Source organism: Leguminivora glycinivorella, chromosome 16, assembly GCF_023078275.1.
Source record: "Leguminivora glycinivorella isolate SPB_JAAS2020 chromosome 16, LegGlyc_1.1, whole genome shotgun sequence".
NCBI lineage: Eukaryota > Metazoa > Arthropoda > Insecta > Lepidoptera > Tortricidae > Leguminivora > Leguminivora glycinivorella.
The window spans coordinates 17765975-17788932 of record NC_062986.1 but is presented as its reverse complement, the minus strand read 5'-3'; the positions used below and the strand labels follow the sequence as shown (position 1 = coordinate 17788932).

The 22958-nt window shown below is 36.3% G+C and overlaps 1 protein-coding gene across 2 annotated transcripts in view; it reads left to right on the top strand.

Annotated features, from left to right (window-relative positions):
* The window catches only part of LOC125234619 (nose resistant to fluoxetine protein 6-like), a 31521-nt gene extending 9161 nt beyond the window's left edge, over positions 1–22360 (top strand). The window contains exons 5-14 of one of the 2 annotated variants that reach the window (XM_048140942.1): positions 271–388; positions 6143–6230; positions 7326–7492; positions 8410–8474; positions 8706–8826; positions 9606–9785; positions 15852–16002; positions 16787–16970; positions 17090–17232; positions 22130–22360. In XM_048140942.1, coding sequence (XP_047996899.1) covers positions 271–388; positions 6143–6230; positions 7326–7492; positions 8410–8474; positions 8706–8826; positions 9606–9785; positions 15852–16002; positions 16787–16970; positions 17090–17232; positions 22130–22300 — 1388 coding nt within the window. In that variant the 3' untranslated portion in view covers positions 22301–22360. Of the gene's footprint in view, positions 1–270; positions 389–6142; positions 6231–7325; positions 7493–8409; positions 8596–8705; positions 8827–9605; positions 9786–15851; positions 16003–16786; positions 16971–17089; positions 17233–22129 lie in introns of both variants that reach the window. The other variant, XM_048140943.1, reaches the window with a different exon arrangement.
* Positions 22361–22958: the final 598 nt, after the last annotated feature.

Sequence of the window (22958 nt, the reverse complement as noted above, 5' to 3'; positions counted from 1 at the left end):
AGGCCAATGATGATGATGAATGATAATAATATTAAAGACCGAGTCTGGACTAGTCGATAGCGACCCTGCATTTGAAACTGTTGGCTTAAGGTGCGTATACCTGACACAGATTGTTCCTCAGTTGTATCCATATAATCTCTATGTAATGCAGTCTTGTACAACTTATTAGGACCTTCTTCTGAAGACCCAACTGAAACGCATTCTTGAGTTTACTTTGAGGCTAGCCATTTTAATTTCAAGATTGTCTATATTGTCGTTAATTATTTTCAGGCCCCAGGTTCGTGCTGGCGTTCTCTTTGCGGCAAAACTGGCAGATCTTGACGTACGACCGCACGAAGCCGCGTAGCGATCAGCGGATGGAAGGAGTGGCTTGTATGGAGGGTATTAGGTACATGATGTTCTTTGGTAAATAAAGAATAAAATGAAAATTCTGTAAGGTCATGGCGTATGTAAAATTCTGTACAGACTGATGTAATGCGAAAAGATTTTCCTTCGTATTATTACGGACACTTACGAACGTATCATGCTATTTCAGTCTCAGTACAAGACCAAAACGTCTGGCAAGACGTTTTGACGACCGGTATGGCGCAGTCGGTAGTGACCCTGCCTGCTGCGCCGCGGTCCCGGGTTCGAATCCCGGTAAGGGCATTTATTTGTGTGATGGGCACAGATATTTGTTTCTGAGTCATGGTTGTTTTCTATGTATATAAGTATTTATACATTATATAATATATATCGTTGTCTGAGTACCCACAACACAAGCCTTCTTGAGCTTACCGTGGGCCTCAGTCAATTTGTGTAAGAATGTCCTTATAATATTTATTTATTTATTTATTTAAGACGTACGCTGTCCGAACTAGCATGGCAAAATACGAAATTTTCCTTAAAATACAAAGGAAAAGCTTTTCGCAGTACATCTGTAATATATGCTAGAGCTTGTTAACTTAAATTATTTTTGAACATATTTCTGCAAGTAATGGCTAAGAGGAATCTAAGGTAGAATACATTAACAATGATTACTCCGTTGAATAAGAGTTGAAATAACGACCTCTGGATCGATAATCCAAGGCTCTGTCAACTGAACTACCAAGACCTCATTCAATTAATCATTCCATCATAATTATGGATTTATGGGACTTTCAGCGACATATAAGTTGTACCGTAAGACCATAGATTAAATATAAGAAGATCATACCATCCCATACATTAAAATGCGACCGCCTATAAGAACGCGCGCATACACTACACCACACAAAGATGGCGCCACACAAAAAATGTCATAGCTTTCGATTATACTTGTAGATGGCGTTAATAGTCAGGGACCAAACGACCTCTTTTACAAAAAGTCGTCGACATCTCTTCTAAATACCTAAAACAGGTATGGATGTGTCCCTCGTTATCTCCAGATTACGAATTGACCTGTTTTAGTTTAAGGAGGGGGGGACGGGTTGAGAAAAAGGGGGGAGAAAGATGGCGGCCGACCATCATAGATATTTATTCACATCTCGAGTCCTATGGCACCAATCTGTTCGTGCGAGGTGTCATTTGAAAGCTTATTAAACCTACTTTGTTGAAAATTGTTTTCAAATAACTATGCTCATAAAAGTAACCGTTTAGGAAATAATTGAAAATATGTGTTTTTTTATCACGCATGAATTGCACAAGTACTAGTAAAAAATGCGTCTAACTCAATAAACAATAACTTTACCGCAATTAATGTTATTATAACATTTTCGCGTCTATTTATGCTCTTTCTAAAAATATAAGTTTCATTGGTATATGATAATATATAACCATGTAATTATGAATTTGGTTTAGCAGGAGTCACTCTGCCCGGTCGCAGAAATGGGCGCTGACCGTAGTAAAGTATTCAATATTTTTGAGGTCCTATTTTACGGATCCATATGCGAGAGGTATCGTTTCAAAGCTAATTAAACCTTCTATATTTTTTTATAAACAACTATAATCATAAAGGTAGCTGTTTAGAAAATATTTGAAAATATGTGTTTTATAGACCATGAGTCGCACAAGTACCTACTGGTAAAAAATGCTTCTTAATCAATAAACAACAACTTTTCCGAATTTGATGTTAGATTTACGCTATATAATAAGATTTACGCGGAATTTTGTGCGCTTTCTAATAACATAAGTTTTATTGGTGTATGATATTATATAACCAAGCAATTACAAATATGGTTAAGTAGGGGCCACAGCGCCCGGTCACGTATGGATGCTGACCGTCGCCAAATTTTCTATATTTTTCAGATCCTATTTTATTTAACAGGAATCTTTTGAAAGCATATTATGCGTACTATCATTAGTTCTCAATAATTTTAGTTGTAACTGTAGAAGCTAACAAAATATTTGAAAATATGCATTGGAACCGATGTGAGTAAAACATGCTTCTAGCTCAATGAATTATATTTTTTCCGCAATTGATATACGAGTAATAACAAAATAAACGGCGAAATGTATAACCTTTTCAAATAATAAGTTTTGTCAGTATTGCATAAACAATTAATGTTAATTTATCCATCATACTCACTGCGCACCGTCATATACATGGATGACCATTTTCGTTGCCGTTTTCATAATTTTTTAGATTGTATCTTGGTGCATGACCAATAAACAATAACTTTACCGCAAATAATGTTATGATAAGATTTACAGGACATTTCATATGCTTTCTAAAAATATAAGTTTTATTGATGTATGATATTATACAACCAAGTAATTACGAATTTGGTTTAGCAGGTGTCACTGCACCCCCGTGACGTAAATAGGTGCTAACCATCGCCTAATTTTATGTATTTCTCAGATCCTATTTTAGCGATCAATTTGTGAGAGGTATCATTTGAAAGCATATTATGCGTACTATCGTTACTTTTTAATAATTTTAGTCGTAATTGTAGAAGTTTACAAAATATTTGACAATATGTGTATTTTTACTGTATATGAATAGCATTCGCACAGATACGAGTGAAACATGCTTCTAGCTCAATAAATTATATTTTTCCGCAATTGATATAATAACGAAATGAACCGCAAAATGTATGGCCTTTACAAAAAATTAGTTTTGTTAGTTTTGCTTAAACAATTCATGTTAATTTGTCCACCATACCCACTGCGCACGGTCAATCGTCATATAAACGGATGTCCACCGCCGTTGCCTTCATTTTTTCATCATTTTACAGATTTTATTTTACTGATCAATTAAGTATATAAGTAAATTCGATACGTGATATATTATATTTATTATGAATCTACGATTAGTGAAATAAAATCTGAAAAATCATGAAAAAAGGCAACGACGGTGGACATCCATTTATATGATGGTGCGCAGTAGGTGAGCTGAACAAATTCAAATTAATTGTTCATACAATACAAACCAAACTTATTTTTTGTGTAAGTCATACATTTTCCGTTTATTTTGTTATTATTTCAATTGCGGAAAACTATAATTTATTGAGCTAGAAGCGTGTCTTATCAATGCCAATGCTATTCATGCACAGTAAAATACACATATTACTAATCAAATATTTTGTAAACTTCTACAGTTTCGACTTGAAATATTAGAAATAAAGATAGTACGCATAATATGCTTTCAAATGATACCTCTCACAAATTTATCAGTAAAATAGGATCTGAGTAACGTAGAAAATTTGGCGACGGTCAGTCAGCACCCAATATCGTGACAGGGCGCAGTGACCCCTGCTAAACCAAATTCGTAATTACTTGGTCATATATTATCATACACCAATAAAACTTATATTTTTAGAAAGCGCATGAAATTTCGCGTAAATTTTATAATGACATTAATTGCGGTAAAGTTATGGTTTATTAAGTTAGAAGCATTTTTTATCTGCATATGTGCAACTCGTGCTCGAAAAAAACTCATGTTTTCAAATATTTTGTAAACAGCTACCTTTATAACTATAGTTATTCAAAAATAATTATAGTAGGTTTAATTTGCTTTCAAATGATACCTCTTACATATGGATCCGTAAAATAAGAACTTAAAAATATTGAATACTTTACTACGGTCAGCACTCATTTTTATGCGACCGGCGGAGTGACCACTACGAAACAAAATTCGTAATTTAATGGTTATATTATCACTTACCAATAAAACTTATATTTTTAGAAAGCTCATGAACAGTCGTGTAAATTTTATAATAACATCAATTGCGGTAACGTTATTGTTTATTGACTTAGAAGCATTTTTTACCAGTACTTATGCTATTCATGCTCGATAAAAAACACATATTTTCAAATATTATGTAAACAGCTACCTTTAATACTATAGTTATGTGTAAACAATTATAGTACGTTTAATTATCTTTCAAACGATACCTCTCACATATGGAGCCGTAAAATAAGACCTCAAAAATATTGAATACTTTACTACGGTCAGCGCCCGTTTATGCGACCTGGAGGATAACCCCTGCCAAACAAAATTCTTAATTACATGGTTATATATTATCATATACCAATGAAACTTATATTTTTAGAAAGAGCATGAATAGACGCGAAAGTTTTATAATAACATCAATTGCTGTAAAGTTATTGTTTATTGAGTTAGACGCATTTTTTACTAGTACTTGTGCAATTCATGCGTGATAAAAAAACACATATTTTCAATTATTTCCTAAACGGTTACTTTTATGAGCATAGTTATTTGAAAACAATTAAAGTAGGTTTAATAAGCTTTCAAATGACACCTCGCACGAACAGATTGGTGCCATAGGACTCGAGATGTGAATAAATATCTATGATGGTCGGTCGCCATCTTTCCCCCCCTTTTTCTCGACCCGTCCCCCTCTCCTTAAACTAAAACAGGTCAATTGGTAATCTGGAGAGAACGAGGAACATATCCATACCTGTTTTAGGTATTTAGAAGAGATGTCGACGAAAATCGTGAAGGAGACGACTTGTGGCCAAATTGGCTCTAGACTATAAGTGTCACTTTTGACATAGATTTATGGCTCGAAAGTGACACAAATTTAATAATCGATGGCAACAAGACATTTTTTTGTGGCGCCATCTATGTGAATCAGAATCAGAATCAGAATAGTTTATTTGCTAGAATACTTAATATTAACATATGGTTCATGATCTTGAGGTACATTAGGTGACAGTATTCAGTCGGTGAACGACATGCAAAAATTATAAAAACATGAAAACATTATCAACACGATAGCATTTCCACAATGCAAATTAAAATAAAATAAATGTAGTCAAGATAATTATAAAATTAGTACATGATGTCCAGTCATTATGATTACAGTAACAGTTTAAAGTCCATAAATTCGTTAATACTATAAAAACAATTGTCATTTAGCCATTTGTTCAGCACTATCGAAAATTTATTATAATCCATTTGCCTCATATCATCAGGAAGGTTATTATATAAAGCAATGCACATATTATACGCATTTTTGCGATAGATCGCAGTATGACAAGGAGGTTGCTACAAAAGGCCCTTGTATTGAGCTCTTTGGTTACCTGCAAATACCTCGAATCTGTATCTAAATGTGAATAATCTGTGTGGTGTACTGTATGCGCGTTCTTAGGCGGTCGCATTTTAATGCATGGGATGGTATGATCTTCTTATATTTAATCTATGTTAAGACACACAAATTACCCCAAATTAAGCAGTAGTCCTCCGTGTATGAAGTCATACTCATCGGTCAATTACATACACCTATAAATCTTATTCCTGTGAAGTCTTGGAATCCACATTGGGCTACCGTGGAGACGATAGTCCGAACCCTCTTTTGCATGAGAGGAGGGCTGTGTCCAGTAGTGGGGCGTATATGTAAAGGCTCAATTTATTTATTTTTAACCCCCGACGCAAAAACGACGGGGTGTTATAAGTTTGACGTGTCTGTCTGTCTGTTTGTCTGTCCGTCTGTCTGTCTGTCTGTCTGTCTGTCTGTTTGTCTGTCTGTCTGTGTGTGTGTCTGTCTGTGGCATCGTAGCTCCCGAACGCATGAACCGATTTAGATTTAGTTTTTTTTGTCTGAAAGCCGAGTTAGTCGGGAGTGTTCTTAACCATGTTTCATGAAAATCGGTCTACTATGTCGCAGTCGGGGGTTTTTTCAAAATTTTAATTTTGTGGTTATTATTTATCTTATTCCAGAGTGATGGGTATGCAATGCGTCATCTTCGCTCACGTGTTGCTGCTGACAGGGACCTCTTTTATCGACAACCCGCAGTTTCTCGAAAATGTAAGTCTTTTTGCCTTACCGTAGGTTTCAACGATACACAGCCCTTAACCACTACCTTCAAAAGTCTGAAGTACTTACTTATTTAGTAACAACCTTTATCTCAAAGATTTGGTTCCTAACCATTGCCCTCTGTGTGAGTACAGGACATAAAAGTCAATTATCAGGTGATATTGACTACACGTTGTATGTACTATCAGCTGCAAAACTGTATGCAGAAATTATGAATGAATTCATTGATAAATTCGCCATGCACTTTTGCAGCTGATAGTACCTACAGTCTGACCAACAAGAGTAGAAATAAAAAAGTGGTAATATTGTAAATAGTCTGATTCCTTTCAAATCAATATGTGTGAGAGAACGGGACGACACTACGATGTTGCCAATTTTTAATTTCTACTCTTTTTGGTCAGACTGTACACGCCATACTCAATTTAGACATATTTAAAAATTTTAATTATAAAACTCCCGTGTGACTCATACATATTTAAAAATATTTTAAGCGGGTTACTCACGTATTAAGTCGATATAGCGTTCGACATGTTTCGGTCCAATTTCGAGAACCTTTCTCAAGAGTAGCTACCCCGCTTTTACATGTCGAGAGCGCGACGCATACTGCGGGCGCTTGCTCAATCAATTTAGACAACTTAATACTATAACTAGGAGTGATATTATTTCAAGCAAAAAATGATTGTCCAATGGATGATTTTCTTAACCAACAATTTAATTAGACTTATATTGACCGGGATATAAAACGTGATTACCTTTTTGATTTTTATTGTGGTCCCGATATTTCGACGCCAGTTGCATGCATCATGATCACGGGACGGGACTATTATTTTCATTAGACATATTGACCGGGATGTACACCGTGATTACCTTTATTTTTGTCAAGCTCCCCAATCAGTCCAGTTTCCCGTGATCATGATGCATGCAACTACGTCGAAATATCGGGACCTCAATAAAAATCAAAAAGGTAATCAACGTTTATGTCCCCGGTCAATATAAGTCTAGTGAAACTAACCGTGAATCATTTAAAACTCAAAAATTTAAATATTAACTTGACTTTACTTAAACGAGATAATGATTGGGTTTCAGATTTACGAGACATTTACGGGTCAAGCAGTAATGAACTCTCCCGTGTGGCTGCAAGCATTCTTTTGTCTGTCAGGCTTCTTGCTGGCCTACTCTACTCTTATTAGCGTGGAGACCAAGCCGTTCACTCCTTTGAAGGCCGTTGTTGGCGTTGTTAATAGATGGATGAGGTACTCTTACCATTTTCATTTGTCATTCTTAAAGGCTTGAAAATTTTGCAAGTAGGGTAAATCCACGTAAAAGTAACTTGTAAGTCTCGGCTTCATTGAGTGTTTATTCGAACTACAGCTGCAAATCAAAGGATCTGTGCATATATCGGGAAAGTAACACAGAGATAGATTATCACTTGAACTTGAATTGTGAATAAATGGAACATGCCATAAAATGTCATGTTACTTTTGCAGTGGATTGAGCCAGTAGAAGATAAGTAAAGTAATAGATGCATCCGTCCGTATTCCAATATGATGGCCTCACAAAATGGTGAAATGTAGATTTCTGTGCCTATCTAAAACGTGTATCTATTATAACAATTTCAACCCCATTCTCCACTCATCATCATCATCATATCAGCCTTTTATCGCCCACTGCTGAGCATAGGCCTCTCTTCTAGTACGCCACTTCTCCCGGTCCTGGGCTAATCTCATCCAGTTGTGACCTGCAGTTTTTCAGATGTCGTCGACCCAACGAGCCAACGGATCCCAGGCACTTCTTACATTTGTTAGCGGCCACCATTCCGTTAACATTTTGGTCCACCTGCCATCACTCTGCCTAGCAACATTCTCCACTACATTACAAAAAGACATAAAACTCAATACGTCTGCGCATACATCCGGATCCCTATATCCCTTGACTTTAACTCATGGACCCTATAAAGTTTTATCAAAAAACAAAAGCCTGTTCCAGTTTTCCACTATTCAGAACCGCACCTCTGTATTTGTGTTAATTATTATTATTATTTGTTAATACACAGGCAGCTTAAAGCTGATACGTGCACTAAACTTCTGTTTTGTCCATTCAATAAATATTTGTCGAGTCTGTTTTTAAAGGAGTTCACTGTAGATGCACTGATATCAGACATTTTTTCCAGATTAACACCAGTCGCAGGCATCATGCTATGGTTCACCATCAGCTGGCTCCCAGAGCTCGGCTCAGGTCCTCTGTGGGCGTGGTACGTGGACAGTGAGGCTGAGGCCTGCAGCGAGCGCTGGTGGTACCACATCCTATATATCCACAATCATCTACCACTCAATAAGCTGTGTATGGGACACACTTGGTAAGCAAGTCTCTTTGTAGCATCTTGCAATCTCGTTTGCCTGGTGAATGGAATGGCTGATGGGTTTCGCCTCTAGTTCACCATCAGCTGGCTCCCACAGCTCGGTTCAGGTCCTCTGTGGGCGTGGTATGTGGACAGTGAGGCTGAGGCCTGCAGTGAGCGCTGGTGGTACCACATCCTATATGTCCACAATCATCTACCACTCAATAAGCTGTGTATGGGACACACTTGGTAAGCCAGTCTCTTTGTAGCATCTTGCAATCTCGTTTGCCTAGTGAATGGAATTGCTGATAGGTTTCTGATAGGCTCTGCCGCATCAATAGGAAGAGCGATACACACAGCCAAATGCACAAAACTCATACGATAATATCCTTATAGTTGATGTCTCTAGACCTAGATAGTGACTATAAGGATATCATCTTATGCGTTTGTGCATTTGGCTGTGTACCCCGGGGTCCCCGGGTTCGCATTTAAACGAATAACAAAAATTAGCGAAGACAAGATACTATAGCTTAAACAGGTACTAAATCGATTGCCATCTTCACGATGTTTTCCTTCACCAAAACTGGCAAATATCAAATGAGAATTAGATTTTGTAGACTTAGACCAGCGCCTTGCCTTGGGTAGGTTTCCTAATTCGTCAGCTTAAAGTACAGTCAATTTGATATGCCTAGAAATTTCATGATCTGCTTAAACGTCACTGGGCAAATCGTTAATCGGTGAGTTTTGAACGATATGGCGAATGTTACTAAGCCAAATCGTGATTTGGCGCCGTTTCACGATATGGCTAGGAATCTCGTGATCTGGCGGATTCTTCGTTCGGCCGCCGACATATACATATTGTTGGCACTTTTCCCGCATCTATATTTAATATCTGGTGTACAGTCAACCATTTGGAACCCTAGGCCACTCTACAGCCATGTCAAAATGACAAGCAGTAAGAGATTTCTTACATCTAATTTATAACGTCACTGTGACATAGTTACAGCTCGTTCTCTTCGTCTTCCAAGGTACCTAGCAGTGGACATGCAACTCCACATCCTGGGCATGGTACTGCTGTTTGTGTTGGTGCGCTACCGCCGCGTGGCGCTGCCGATCCTTGGGGCACTGCTGGCGTGCTCGGCCGCCGCGGCCGGCTTGGTAGTCTACTGGTACGAGCTGACGCCGATCATCACTGCACAGAGTCCTGAGTGAGTTTTTTAATATCTTATTTTGTTATAAGTGTTGTTCTAGAAGGTCAATTAGATAGATAGGAATAAAATCAAGAATATGGATTCAAAACAGATCTTCATTTTGCAAAAAAAAATACAAACTAAAATTGCATGATGTTATTCTTGGTGGCATTCAGCTATTATAGGTATATCATGCATGATATAAAAAAGTAATCCCGAGGACATGATCATTAATAGTTTAAGAAAAGACATTGCACCTCCAACCCTTTTGGTGTTTCTGGTGTCCACGGGCAGCAGTGATCGCTTAGTGCGTTTTCACATTATCCGATCCGATATCGGATGTAGGACGGATTTCAATAGTAAAAGTCAAAGATGGTGGCTTAAATATATGGGACATCCGATAATGTGAAACCGGATAATGTGAAAACGCACTAACCTGGATCTACGGTTTGGAACTCGCGAATATGCATATATACTTTTCGTCAATAGGGTTAAACGCGGATAACACCAACACTCACGGGCGCCCGGTCCTTAATCCAATCAACAATACCATGTATTTATTCCCACCTACTCATGGGGAAATTAATAAATGTATTCGCAGGCTAAAAAACAAACACAGCTACGGGGCAGATGAAATACCGCCGACGCTCGTAAAAAGATGTGCAAACGAACTAACTCTACCATTGACATTTTTGATCAATCAATCGTTTTCGACGGGAAAGTTTCCAGAAGCCTTAAAAATAGCCGTTATAAAACCGATCCCTAAGACAGGCGACAAGATCGACCCCGGCCAATATCGTCCCATTGCTATGTTACCAACGTTTTCAAAATTATTTGAAACAATCATGGCCCAAAGATTGGTATCTTTCTGTGATAAATTTAATGTCTTCGATGACAGTCAATATGGTTTTAGGAAAGAAAGAGGAACTGTCTTGACTGTACATAGATATATCCAGGAAGTTATTAGCATAATAGATAAAAAGCAACATGCATTCGGGTTATTGCTCGACATGAGCAAAGCATACGACCGAGTCCAACATAATATCCTGCTAAATAAGCTGTATGGGATAGGAGTCCGTGGTATTGTCCATAACTGGTTTAAATCCTACCTAGAAAATAGAGTACAATATGTCGAAATAAACCATTGTGATAAAAACACAAACACTTTAACACAAGCACAATCGAAAAAACACAAATTTCATACTCTATTCCGCAGGGCAGTGTGTTGGGATGTATTTTATTCTTAATTTATGTAAACGATCTGCCAAAAAAATTAAATACTCATAATATTAAGTGTTTTATGTACGCAGATGATATGTCCATTGTGATATCCAGCCAGGACGAAAATGATACGATTTTGGAGTTAAATACCACACTTGACACCGTAATAACGTGGTTAGGAGACCATAACCTAGAATTGAACTTAAAAAAGACAAATCTAATTCAATTTCGACCCTATCAGAGAGAACCTCTAGACCTTAATTACAAGTATTTAGATTTTGAATTTGAACAAATAAATAATTGTAGTCTGCTTGGTATTACCGTTGATGAGAACATTAATTGGAAAGCACATGTAGAAAAAATTGCAAAAAAAGTTTCTAGTTTCACGTATGCCCTTAGAAATATCAAAAGAACCACCGATTTGAAAACGGCCATGAGTGCTTTTTACGCTTTCACTCACTCGTGGCTCCAATATGGAATTATTCTGTGGGGTAACAGCACTGACGCTCCAGACCTGTTCATACTTCAAAAAAAGTGTGTTAGAATTCTCGCAAATATAAACACCTTAGATAGTTGCAGACCGTTCTTCAAAAAATTACGTATACTAACTCTACCATCTTTGTATATACTAGAAGCCTGTAAATTTGTGCGAAAGCACCCATCCCTGTATTCTAAAGTCAAAGATCATTGCAACTATCACATGAATCTGCGGCATAAAGACAGACTAGCTATTCCGAGTAGCAACTTGCAAATGAGTAGTAACAGCCCGCATAATTATGACAACTATACGTATTTACAATAACTTGCCTAAAGAGATAACCAAAGAGACTAAATATAATAAGTTTGTTATAAAATTGAAAAATTACTTAATTGACAATTGTTTTTATTCCTTACAAGATTATTTTAATTTATATAAATTCCAAAAGTAACTCAATAAGCTATTCAATAATGTATTCAATAATGTATTCAATAATGTATTTTATTAATTTATTCTTTGTGTATATTTTAGTTATAATTTTTATTTATATTTCTTGCAATACCCTAACAGGGTCTCATGTTGTGTTGTGCCTTACCTTTTATATCTGCTACCTGTAATAATTATGTACCAACATGGAAGCAATAAAGAATTGAATTGAATTGAATTGAATTGAATATCTCGCTCACGCTTACGCTCAATAGTCAGGGACCAAACGACCTCTTTTACAAAAAGTCGTCGACATCTCTTCTAAATACCTAAAACAGGTATGGATGTGTCCCTCGTTATCTCCAGATTACGAATTGACCTGTTTTAGTTTAAGGAGGGGGGGACGGGTTGAGAAAAAGGGGGGAGAAAGATGGCGGCCGACCATCATAGATATTTATTCACATCTCGAGTCCTATGGCACCAATCTGTTCGTGCGAGGTGTCATTTGAAAGCTTATTAAACCTACTTTGTTGAAAATTGTTTTCAAATAACTATGCTCATAAAAGTAACCGTTTAGGAAATAATTGAAAATATGTGTTTTTTTATCACGCATGAATTGCACAAGTACTAGTAAAAAATGCGTCTAACTCAATAAACAATAACTTTACCGCAATTAATGTTATTATAACATTTTCGCGTCTATTTATGCTCTTTCTAAAAATATAAGTTTCATTGGTATATGATAATATATAACCATGTAATTATGAATTTGGTTTAGCAGGAGTCACTCTGCCCGGTCGCAGAAATGGGCGCTGACCGTAGTAAAGTATTCAATATTTTTGAGGTCCTATTTTACGGATCCATATGCGAGAGGTATCGTTTCAAAGCTAATTAAACCTTCTATATTTTTTTATAAACAACTATAATCATAAAGGTAGCTGTTTAGAAAATATTTGAAAATATGTGTTTTATAGACCATGAGTCGCACAAGTACCTACTGGTAAAAAATGCTTCTTAATCAATAAACAACAACTTTTCCGAATTTGATGTTAGATTTACGCTATATAATAAGATTTACGCGGAATTTTGTGCGCTTTCTAATAACATAAGTTTTATTGGTGTATGATATTATATAACCAAGCAATTACAAATATGGTTAAGTAGGGGCCACAGCGCCCGGTCACGTATGGATGCTGACCGTCGCCAAATTTTCTATATTTTTCAGATCCTATTTTATTTAACAGGAATCTTTTGAAAGCATATTATGCGTACTATCATTAGTTCTCAATAATTTTAGTTGTAACTGTAGAAGCTAACAAAATATTTGAAAATATGCATTGGAACCGATGTGAGTAAAACATGCTTCTAGCTCAATGAATTATATTTTTTCCGCAATTGATATACGAGTAATAACAAAATAAACGGCGAAATGTATAACCTTTTCAAATAATAAGTTTTGTCAGTATTGCATAAACAATTAATGTTAATTTATCCATCATACTCACTGCGCACCGTCATATACATGGATGACCATTTTCGTTGCCGTTTTCATAATTTTTTAGATTGTATCTTGGTGCATGACCAATAAACAATAACTTTACCGCAAATAATGTTATGATAAGATTTACAGGACATTTCATATGCTTTCTAAAAATATAAGTTTTATTGATGTATGATATTATACAACCAAGTAATTACGAATTTGGTTTAGCAGGTGTCACTGCACCCCCGTGACGTAAATAGGTGCTAACCATCGCCTAATTTTATGTATTTCTCAGATCCTATTTTAGCGATCAATTTGTGAGAGGTATCATTTGAAAGCATATTATGCGTACTATCGTTACTTTTTAATAATTTTAGTCGTAATTGTAGAAGTTTACAAAATATTTGACAATATGTGTATTTTTACTGTATATGAATAGCATTCGCACAGATACGAGTGAAACATGCTTCTAGCTCAATAAATTATATTTTTCCGCAATTGATATAATAACGAAATGAACCGCAAAATGTATGGCCTTTACAAAAAATTAGTTTTGTTAGTTTTGCTTAAACAATTCATGTTAATTTGTCCACCATACCCACTGCGCACGGTCAATCGTCATATAAACGGATGTCCACCGCCGTTGCCTTCATTTTTTCATCATTTTACAGATTTTATTTTACTGATCAATTAAGTATATAAGTAAATTCGATACGTGATATATTATATTTATTATGAATCTACGATTAGTGAAATAAAATCTGAAAAATCATGAAAAAAGGCAACGACGGTGGACATCCATTTATATGATGGTGCGCAGTAGGTGAGCTGAACAAATTCAAATTAATTGTTCATACAATACAAACCAAACTTATTTTTTGTGTAAGTCATACATTTTCCGTTTATTTTGTTATTATTTCAATTGCGGAAAACTATAATTTATTGAGCTAGAAGCGTGTCTTATCAATGCCAATGCTATTCATGCACAGTAAAATACACATATTACTAATCAAATATTTTGTAAACTTCTACAGTTTCGACTTGAAATATTAGAAATAAAGATAGTACGCATAATATGCTTTCAAATGATACCTCTCACAAATTTATCAGTAAAATAGGATCTGAGTAACGTAGAAAATTTGGCGACGGTCAGTCAGCACCCAATATCGTGACAGGGCGCAGTGACCCCTGCTAAACCAAATTCGTAATTACTTGGTCATATATTATCATACACCAATAAAACTTATATTTTTAGAAAGCGCATGAAATTTCGCGTAAATTTTATAATGACATTAATTGCGGTAAAGTTATGGTTTATTAAGTTAGAAGCATTTTTTATCTGCATATGTGCAACTCGTGCTCGAAAAAAAACTCATGTTTTCAAATATTTTGTAAACAGCTACCTTTATAACTATAGTTATTCAAAAATAATTATAGTAGGTTTAATTTGCTTTCAAATGATACCTCTTACATATGGATCCGTAAAATAAGAACTTAAAAATATTGAATACTTTACTACGGTCAGCACTCATTTTTATGCGACCGGCGGAGTGACCACTACGAAACAAAATTCGTAATTTAATGGTTATATTATCACTTACCAATAAAACTTATATTTTTAGAAAGCTCATGAACAGTCGTGTAAATTTTATAATAACATCAATTGCGGTAACGTTATTGTTTATTGACTTAGAAGCATTTTTTACCAGTACTTATGCTATTCATGCTCGATAAAAAACACATATTTTCAAATATTATGTAAACAGCTACCTTTAATACTATAGTTATGTGTAAACAATTATAGTACGTTTAATTATCTTTCAAACGATACCTCTCACATATGGAGCCGTAAAATAAGACCTCAAAAATATTGAATACTTTACTACGGTCAGCGCCCGTTTATGCGACCTGGAGGATAACCCCTGCCAAACAAAATTCTTAATTACATGGTTATATATTATCATATACCAATGAAACTTATATTTTTAGAAAGAGCATGAATAGACGCGAAAGTTTTATAATAACATCAATTGCTGTAAAGTTATTGTTTATTGAGTTAGACGCATTTTTTACTAGTACTTGTGCAATTCATGCGTGATAAAAAAACACATATTTTCAATTATTTCCTAAACGGTTACTTTTATGAGCATAGTTATTTGAAAACAATTAAAGTAGGTTTAATAAGCTTTCAAATGACACCTCGCACGAACAGATTGGTGCCATAGGACTCGAGATGTGAATAAATATCTATGATGGTCGGTCGCCATCTTTCCCCCCCTTTTTCTCGACCCGTCCCCCTCTCCTTAAACTAAAACAGGTCAATTGGTAATCTGGAGAGAACGAGGAACATATCCATACCTGTTTTAGGTATTTAGAAGAGATGTCGACGAAAATCGTGAAGGAGACGACTTGTGGCCAAATTGGCTCTAGACTACAATGACAGTGAGAGAAAATTAATCTACTCTTTCATTCACAGAGATCTACGCACGCTCTTCTCAAAATCCTTGATACTGCCGAAGCTGTACCTACCTATGTGGATGAACATGGCGGGCTACGCGTGCGGGATGGCGGCCGCTTTCGTTCTGTACGAGGTTCAGAAGAAAGGCATCAAACTTAGAGACAGCAAGGTACCGTCCTTATCCACAATATTAGGCTGGCTTCGTGCACGCATCAATATTGCTGTAATACGCGCGACCAGCATGTGCATTCGAAGCACACGCCACCGCTTCAAGGCTATTACCCGATGGCTTGGCTTCGACAACGGTGCCCTTCCACTGTATAGACTAAAACAAATATTTTATAGATATGTTATATAAGTAGTGTTATATAGTGTTCTTATTTACTGTTTTTTTTATTTAATTTTTATGACGCATTGGATTATCTGAAATGTCATTGAAATATGTTTTCAAATAAATGAATAAATAAATAAATAAATAAGTTTCTGTGTAACTTGGTCCTATAATAAATTGTTATGCAGGGTACTAAACTTGGATACGGTAGAGTGAAATTAATTCATGTCAACTTCTGACTCACACTAGAACGGGCTTGGTCGGACCGATTAGTCGATTTCCGTGGAAAGTGTCACGAGATTCCTATAGTGCTATTTAACAGATTACAAAACCCATACATTATAAATGGGAAAGTGTGTGTGTCTGTTTGTCTGTCCGTCTTTCAAGGCAAAACAGAGCAACGAATTGTCATGATTTTTTAAGTGGAGATACTTGAAAGGATGGAGAGTGACATAGGCTACTTTTGTCTCTTTCTAACTCGAGCGAAGCCGCGGGCAAAAGGTAGTTGAAAATATTAGAGAAATTTTGGAATCATACAGTTCCTTTGATGAATTGAAATGAAGTTTCGAATTTCCGGAAACTTGATTTTCTAGTTTTAGTAAATCTTTTTAATATCTTTCAGGTTTTCAATCTGATCTTCCATCTGTCCCTCCCCGTGGGCACAGTTATCGTGTGGCTAGGCGTGTGGTTCCTCCATGAAGAGCCCCCAGCCCAGTGGACTGCCATCGTGTACAGCACGTTCGACCGCCCGCTGGTCGCTATCTGCTTCGCTTTGTTCATGCTTGGCTGTGTCACTAAGTGTAAATGTAAGTAGATTAGAGAATTAAAACAAGAGTGTAGTGTAAATGAGAAAGCCAGAGGCTTAGCTTCGTTGTGTTTTTTTTTATTTATCTAAAAAAAAGGTAAAGGTATAATATTGTTTCAGCTGCTCTACGCACCATGTTCGCGTGGAAAGGCTTCCATACGCTGGGGAGACTGTCCTACTGCGTGTTCCTCACGCACTTTGTTATCCTACGTGTCCTAGTAACCAGCAACCCGCAGCTTGGTCACCCTACCACAATTTCTCTGGTAAGCCATTTATTTTTCAGAAGACTGTGTGGCGAGGCGTTCTCGTTCTCGGGAAAGTGTCTTAATGTTTCTGACACACTTTGTCATCTTACATACATTATGTATTAATATAATTACGACTGTATCCCACAAAGGGGTAGGCAGAGCACATGAAACTACTAAAGTCTTACTGCAGAAAAGAGCTGTTAGGATGTTGGCTGGGGTGCCGCCGTTTACTCCGACTGCAGGGCTTTTTCGTGAATTAAAAATTTTGACGCTGCCATGTCTATACATATTTGAAGTGGCAAAATATATGTATCGACACAAGAATGAATATGTCCTACGTCGACCTGACCAGAGAAAGACTGATCGTGATATTAAATCAGTATTAGTCAGGCTCGCGAAATCATCAAACTCATTGGAAGTGGTGGGTATCAAAATATATAATAGTTTGAGCCGTGACATTAAAGAGGCGGCTTCTTATGAGTTGTTTGTTAAAAAGCTGAAGGACTTCTTAATTGACAAGGCATTTTTTACGGTCCGTGAATTCTATAGTAAGTTTAATTTAAAAAAAAAAAAATGAAAAAAAATGAAAAATATTTTATTGCTTTAAACCATACATTACATTTCATATATAATGATAGTAACACGAAACATACTTATGTAAAATGATGAATGTGTGTTTTCTTCCTTTGACATTTTGTTTTAATTTCTTGTTTTTTTTTATATATAATTATGGTTAGTATTTAAATTTATCATTATATTTTGACTAAGTTGTTTAAGATTATTTAAATTCCTTATTTATTGTATTATTGTTTTTGTATTTTTGACATGTGTTGTTTATGACATTAAAGGTTTTTAATTAAATTGAATTGAATTGAACTCTTGGTAATGAAGGGGTTGAAAGAAAACGAAAATTGTGATATTGCAGTGACAGGTTGCCAGCCTCTCGCCTACGCCACAATTTAACCCAAATCGCACAGTCGACTTCTACTTACGACACATGGCCTTACATGTCATGATCATCAGTAGTAGGCCAACTTAGAACCCAACTAGACTTGCATTACTTACTTACTGCTGGTTAAGCGATACGAAGTTGATTTTTTGCCTACGACACTAGACTTCGCCATTCGGTCTCTGTCCTGCGCGATCTGATGGCAATCAGTCGCTTGAAGGTCACACAGGCCTTTCTAGACCTCATCGATCTATCATTACCTGGGCCTTCCAACTGGACGTTTCCCAGTTTTCATTGTGGACAATATTAGTTTGATCTTAAAGTATAAATGTAGCAAAATATCCTCGCTCTGGGACACTATCTTATACCACTGCCACACACTCGACGAGCGGCGTGGGAAGTAGCGAGGGAAGTAGGCAGAGGCATAGTGTGGCCGCGCTACTCATCATGCCGCTCGTCATGCTCCTCGTCATGCCCACCGCTCTCTATTTTGTCGGTTTTTTGGCGCGAGTCGGCGGGCCGGCAATAACCTAGTGCGATAATCGCGCGAGTAGGGCAGTGTGTGGCCGGAGAGGGCAACATCGCGGCAGCGCGAGGAGCAGCTCGAGGGGCATAGTGTGGCAGAGGTATTAACTTGGTCTCCCTACCTCATTCAACTTTAGGTATACTGTATGGTAACTGTTATGTAGGTATCTGTATAGTAATGGAGATAATTATTATTGAACAAAACACGAAATTGAGTCCTTGAAATTTAATCGGCCTTCTGTTTTCTTATACAAAAGCCTTTTATAGTGATGACTATACATTTACTCTTAAGAATGACAATGCAAAAAAACATTCAAGGATTTTTTATTTATTGATATTCGATAATCGAATCGGATGTTTACCTCCGAATCAAAACAGGTTTATTTCATTCAAAAGTAACATTTTTTCATTAGAAACGAGTTTAAAATATGGTTGATTATACATTGATTTTACAGCATTTTCACACTGGCCGATCCGATATCGGATGTCGGATGTCCTTTATAGAAAAACAGCACGCAGAAAATTCTATACTCCATCATGTCCTCTTAACATTAACTGATGGCAAGTTGTCACGACAGCCTTTAAACGTATGCAACTTCAGAGGTGTTATTTCTTACAGAGGTGTAGGTGTTTTCGCTTTCGAGCGTAGCCGAAGCTTTCCTGCTTTCTATTTTAAAGAACCCCATACCCTTTCATTTCATTTCATTTCATTTCATTTATTTATTTTGCGACCAACATAGGATCATAATTATACATACATACATACATACATACAATCACGCCTGTATCCCATAAAGGGGTAGGCAGAGCACTCTTCAGTAGACAGAGCAAGCTTCAGTGCCACTCTTGGCAAATAAGGGATTGAAAGAAAACGAAACTGTGACATTGCAGTGACAGGTTGCCAGCCTCTCGCCTACGCCACAATTTAACCCATATCCCATAGTCGCCTTCTACGACACCCACGGGAAGAAAGATCATAATTATATTATTAAAAATCCTCTTTTAGTTTTTTTTTTTAAATATATTTTGTACTTTTATCAAGTAAGTGCCCGTGTGGAGACGGGTTAAGAATTTCACCACCCCCTTTCTTCCCGTGGGTGTCGTAGAAGGCGACTGTGGGATATGTATTAAGTGGGGTCGAGGCTGGCAACCTGTCACTGCAATGCCACAGTTTCGTTTTCTTTCAACCCCTTATTTGCCAAGAGTGACACTGAAACTTGAGTAGTTTTATGTGCTCTGGCTACACCTTCATGGGATACAGGCGTAATTGTATGTATGTATGTATATGTACCAATTAAGTTTTCGTCACATGTTCATTGTTTATCCGTTATCCAACATTGAATCGGACGGTATGATACCGCTTCAAAGTTTAGCAATGATTATCAGAAGTGGTCGATAGACGTTACACAAGGTAAACTGGTTATGATCAATTCAATTCAATTCAATTCAATTCAATGATTTATTCATAAAATGTACATTTTATACGTCAACAGGTATTATTTTACACTTCAAATAGGTACAAATATGTTATTCAATTAATATGCTTGATTATTACAATTTAGGTATAAATACTATTTACATAAAGAATTCCTCAATAGAGTAACAGTGCATCTCCACTCAGTTTTGTTTTCATTTGTCGCACAAATGACGCAAAACTGGGGGCCTGCTTAATTTCCGGAGGGATTTTATTATAGATCCTTGGACCAATAGAGTTAAGGCATTTTCGATCGTCGCTTAATAGGCTTTAATGTCATCAAAAGTCGATGTGTTATAAAATATACTTTAATGCTAATTTTTATGAACTTAATTGTCGTGGGTAAAGATGTTAAATAGCTGTGTCATGGTCATGGCCTCACATGACACAGCTACTTAATTCGCACAATGGAATTCGCACAAATAAACTTATTTTTTAATACAGTTGCTCAAAAAGTGCCCGTTTTTTGGCTGTTTAGCGTGCGAGAAGTTGTATTTTACGAACTAGTGCGTAAAAAGAAGTATACGTTCCATTTTACGACTACTTACCGAGCTGTTTTCACATTAGTCTAGTTTACTAACACAAAATAAAACTATAAACATACTATTAAGTTCCTAATATTTAAAACGTTAATTTTCATATGTAATTGTTTACTTTTAATCATGCTAAAGATAATTTATAAAATGGTTTATACTTTGAAAAATAGGTCATAATGAGTCGTGTAAACAGAACATGATTGGAACGAAACGCGTCTTCTACTGTCAAAGTAGAGACGTCTACCATGTTTTAACTTAATGCACGTTCAAAAACTTCAATATGTTACGCGATTTGTCATTATTATTTTACGTTATTTTCAATATGTCGGGGCATAAATGGATCGATTAAATTAAAATGTAGTTGTACATTAAAGAATCGTCCCAAATCGTAAATGTTTATGTTTTTATGGCACCCAATGAAATAAATTATGTTAGATGAATAGCAAACTCGAAAATATGCACGCAAGTTTAAAAGCTTCAAAAATACGCCTTTGAATTGTCAAATAATCCGTCATCGTCAATGTCCATGGGAAAATTGATGGTGCGGATTGTTTTATTTCGTAGTAGTGTTTTTTCGCAACTGTATTAAAAAACGTCGTTCGTCACACGTGCGAGAATGTCATTCTTCACACGTCCCGAGATTTGCCACTTGCGTGCCGCTCGTGGCAAAATGTCTCGGGACTCGTGAAGTAATGACATACTTCTCGCACTTATAACGAAATGTACTATTTCGCATCATCCTGTTTTGACTAATAAACCTCATTATTAGTCAAAACAGGACGATGCGAAAAATAAAGAAATATTCTTTTTAATTTCATATCGGTTGTGACCAATTCTAGTTTTTAAACAAAATATTTCACATTTTTTAAATTTTAATGTTAAGCTTATTTGTGCGAATTCCAATTCTAGTTTTTTTACTGAAGTCTGCAATAAGTATCCAAAATTGCCTGGTTCTGCAAATTATAAACTCCATTCAAATTTTCGATCGACGACCGGTCTGGTTCAGTCGGTAGTGACCCTGCCTACTGAGCCTCGATCCTGGGTTCGAATCCCGGTAAGGGCATTTATTTATTTGTGTGATGGGCACAGATATTTGTTCCTGAGTCATGAATGTATTCTATGTATATAAGTATGTATTTATCTATTTAAGTATGTATATCGTCGCCTAGCACCCATAGTACAAGCTTTGCTTAGTTTGGAGCTAAGATGATCTGTGTAAGGTGTCCCCAATATTTATTTACAATCTGATTTATAATGTCACTATGACATAGTTCTACAGTGGCCTAGGGTTACAAAATGTTAGTGTTGCATAGATTGCACATTTTGTCTAGTGTTTCGTTTGTGATGACTATTATTTTTTAATAGGTAACGTACGTAGTCTAACCATGATTTATTGATAATTTTCTTACATCGTTCGTTTTCTTTCAGATATCTCTGCTAATAACGGCTTCAGTGCTATCCCACCTGGCAGCTATCCCTTTATGTCTACTGGCTGAGTTGCCAGCAATCGAACTCTTCAAAGCTTTAACAGAGAAAGAACGTATACCAGCACCCGTGGACTTAGATCTTGTGGTCACTAAACGGGCTGAGAACGCTTGAAATTAGTTTGATAATATATTTTTTAAGTTTTCGAAGTCATTTTTTTTATATATCAGACAATTCTGCTAGCGATATACGATCTTGCAGCGGTTCAAACACTCAAATGAGGGTTACCTAAATAGTTTTTTTTGCCAGGGGAGCAAAAATAAGCCGTCAGGACTTTCCAGCTAAAATCCACCAATCAAATAAATGTCGATATACTATGATTGGTTGATTATGAAGTTCGACCAATTTTTCCACCAATCAAATAAATGTCGATATATATATGATTGGTTGATTATGAAGTTCGCAGAAAGACCTGGCTCCTCAGTATCGCCGCATGACGAAAAAAACGATTCAGAATACGCTCATTGGTCAAATTAACTGCATCGGTGTTCTAAAAGATCACAGGTTCGAGTTCTGCTGCATGCATATTTTTAAAACGAACTCAGTCAAATCAGGTCACTAGCCACAATCGTTTGACTATTCTAACGCACCATACGGGAGAGTGATAAAGAGCTGAGTACGATACGCTACGTGTCATATACGATGGGCACGTTGGCTAAGTGCCCTGCCTGTCAAGCAAAGGGGACGATCATTATGTTTTCTTCATTATATATTTTGTGTAATAGTGACATAAATAATTGTAATGTTGTCTAGTAGCATGATACGCCATAGT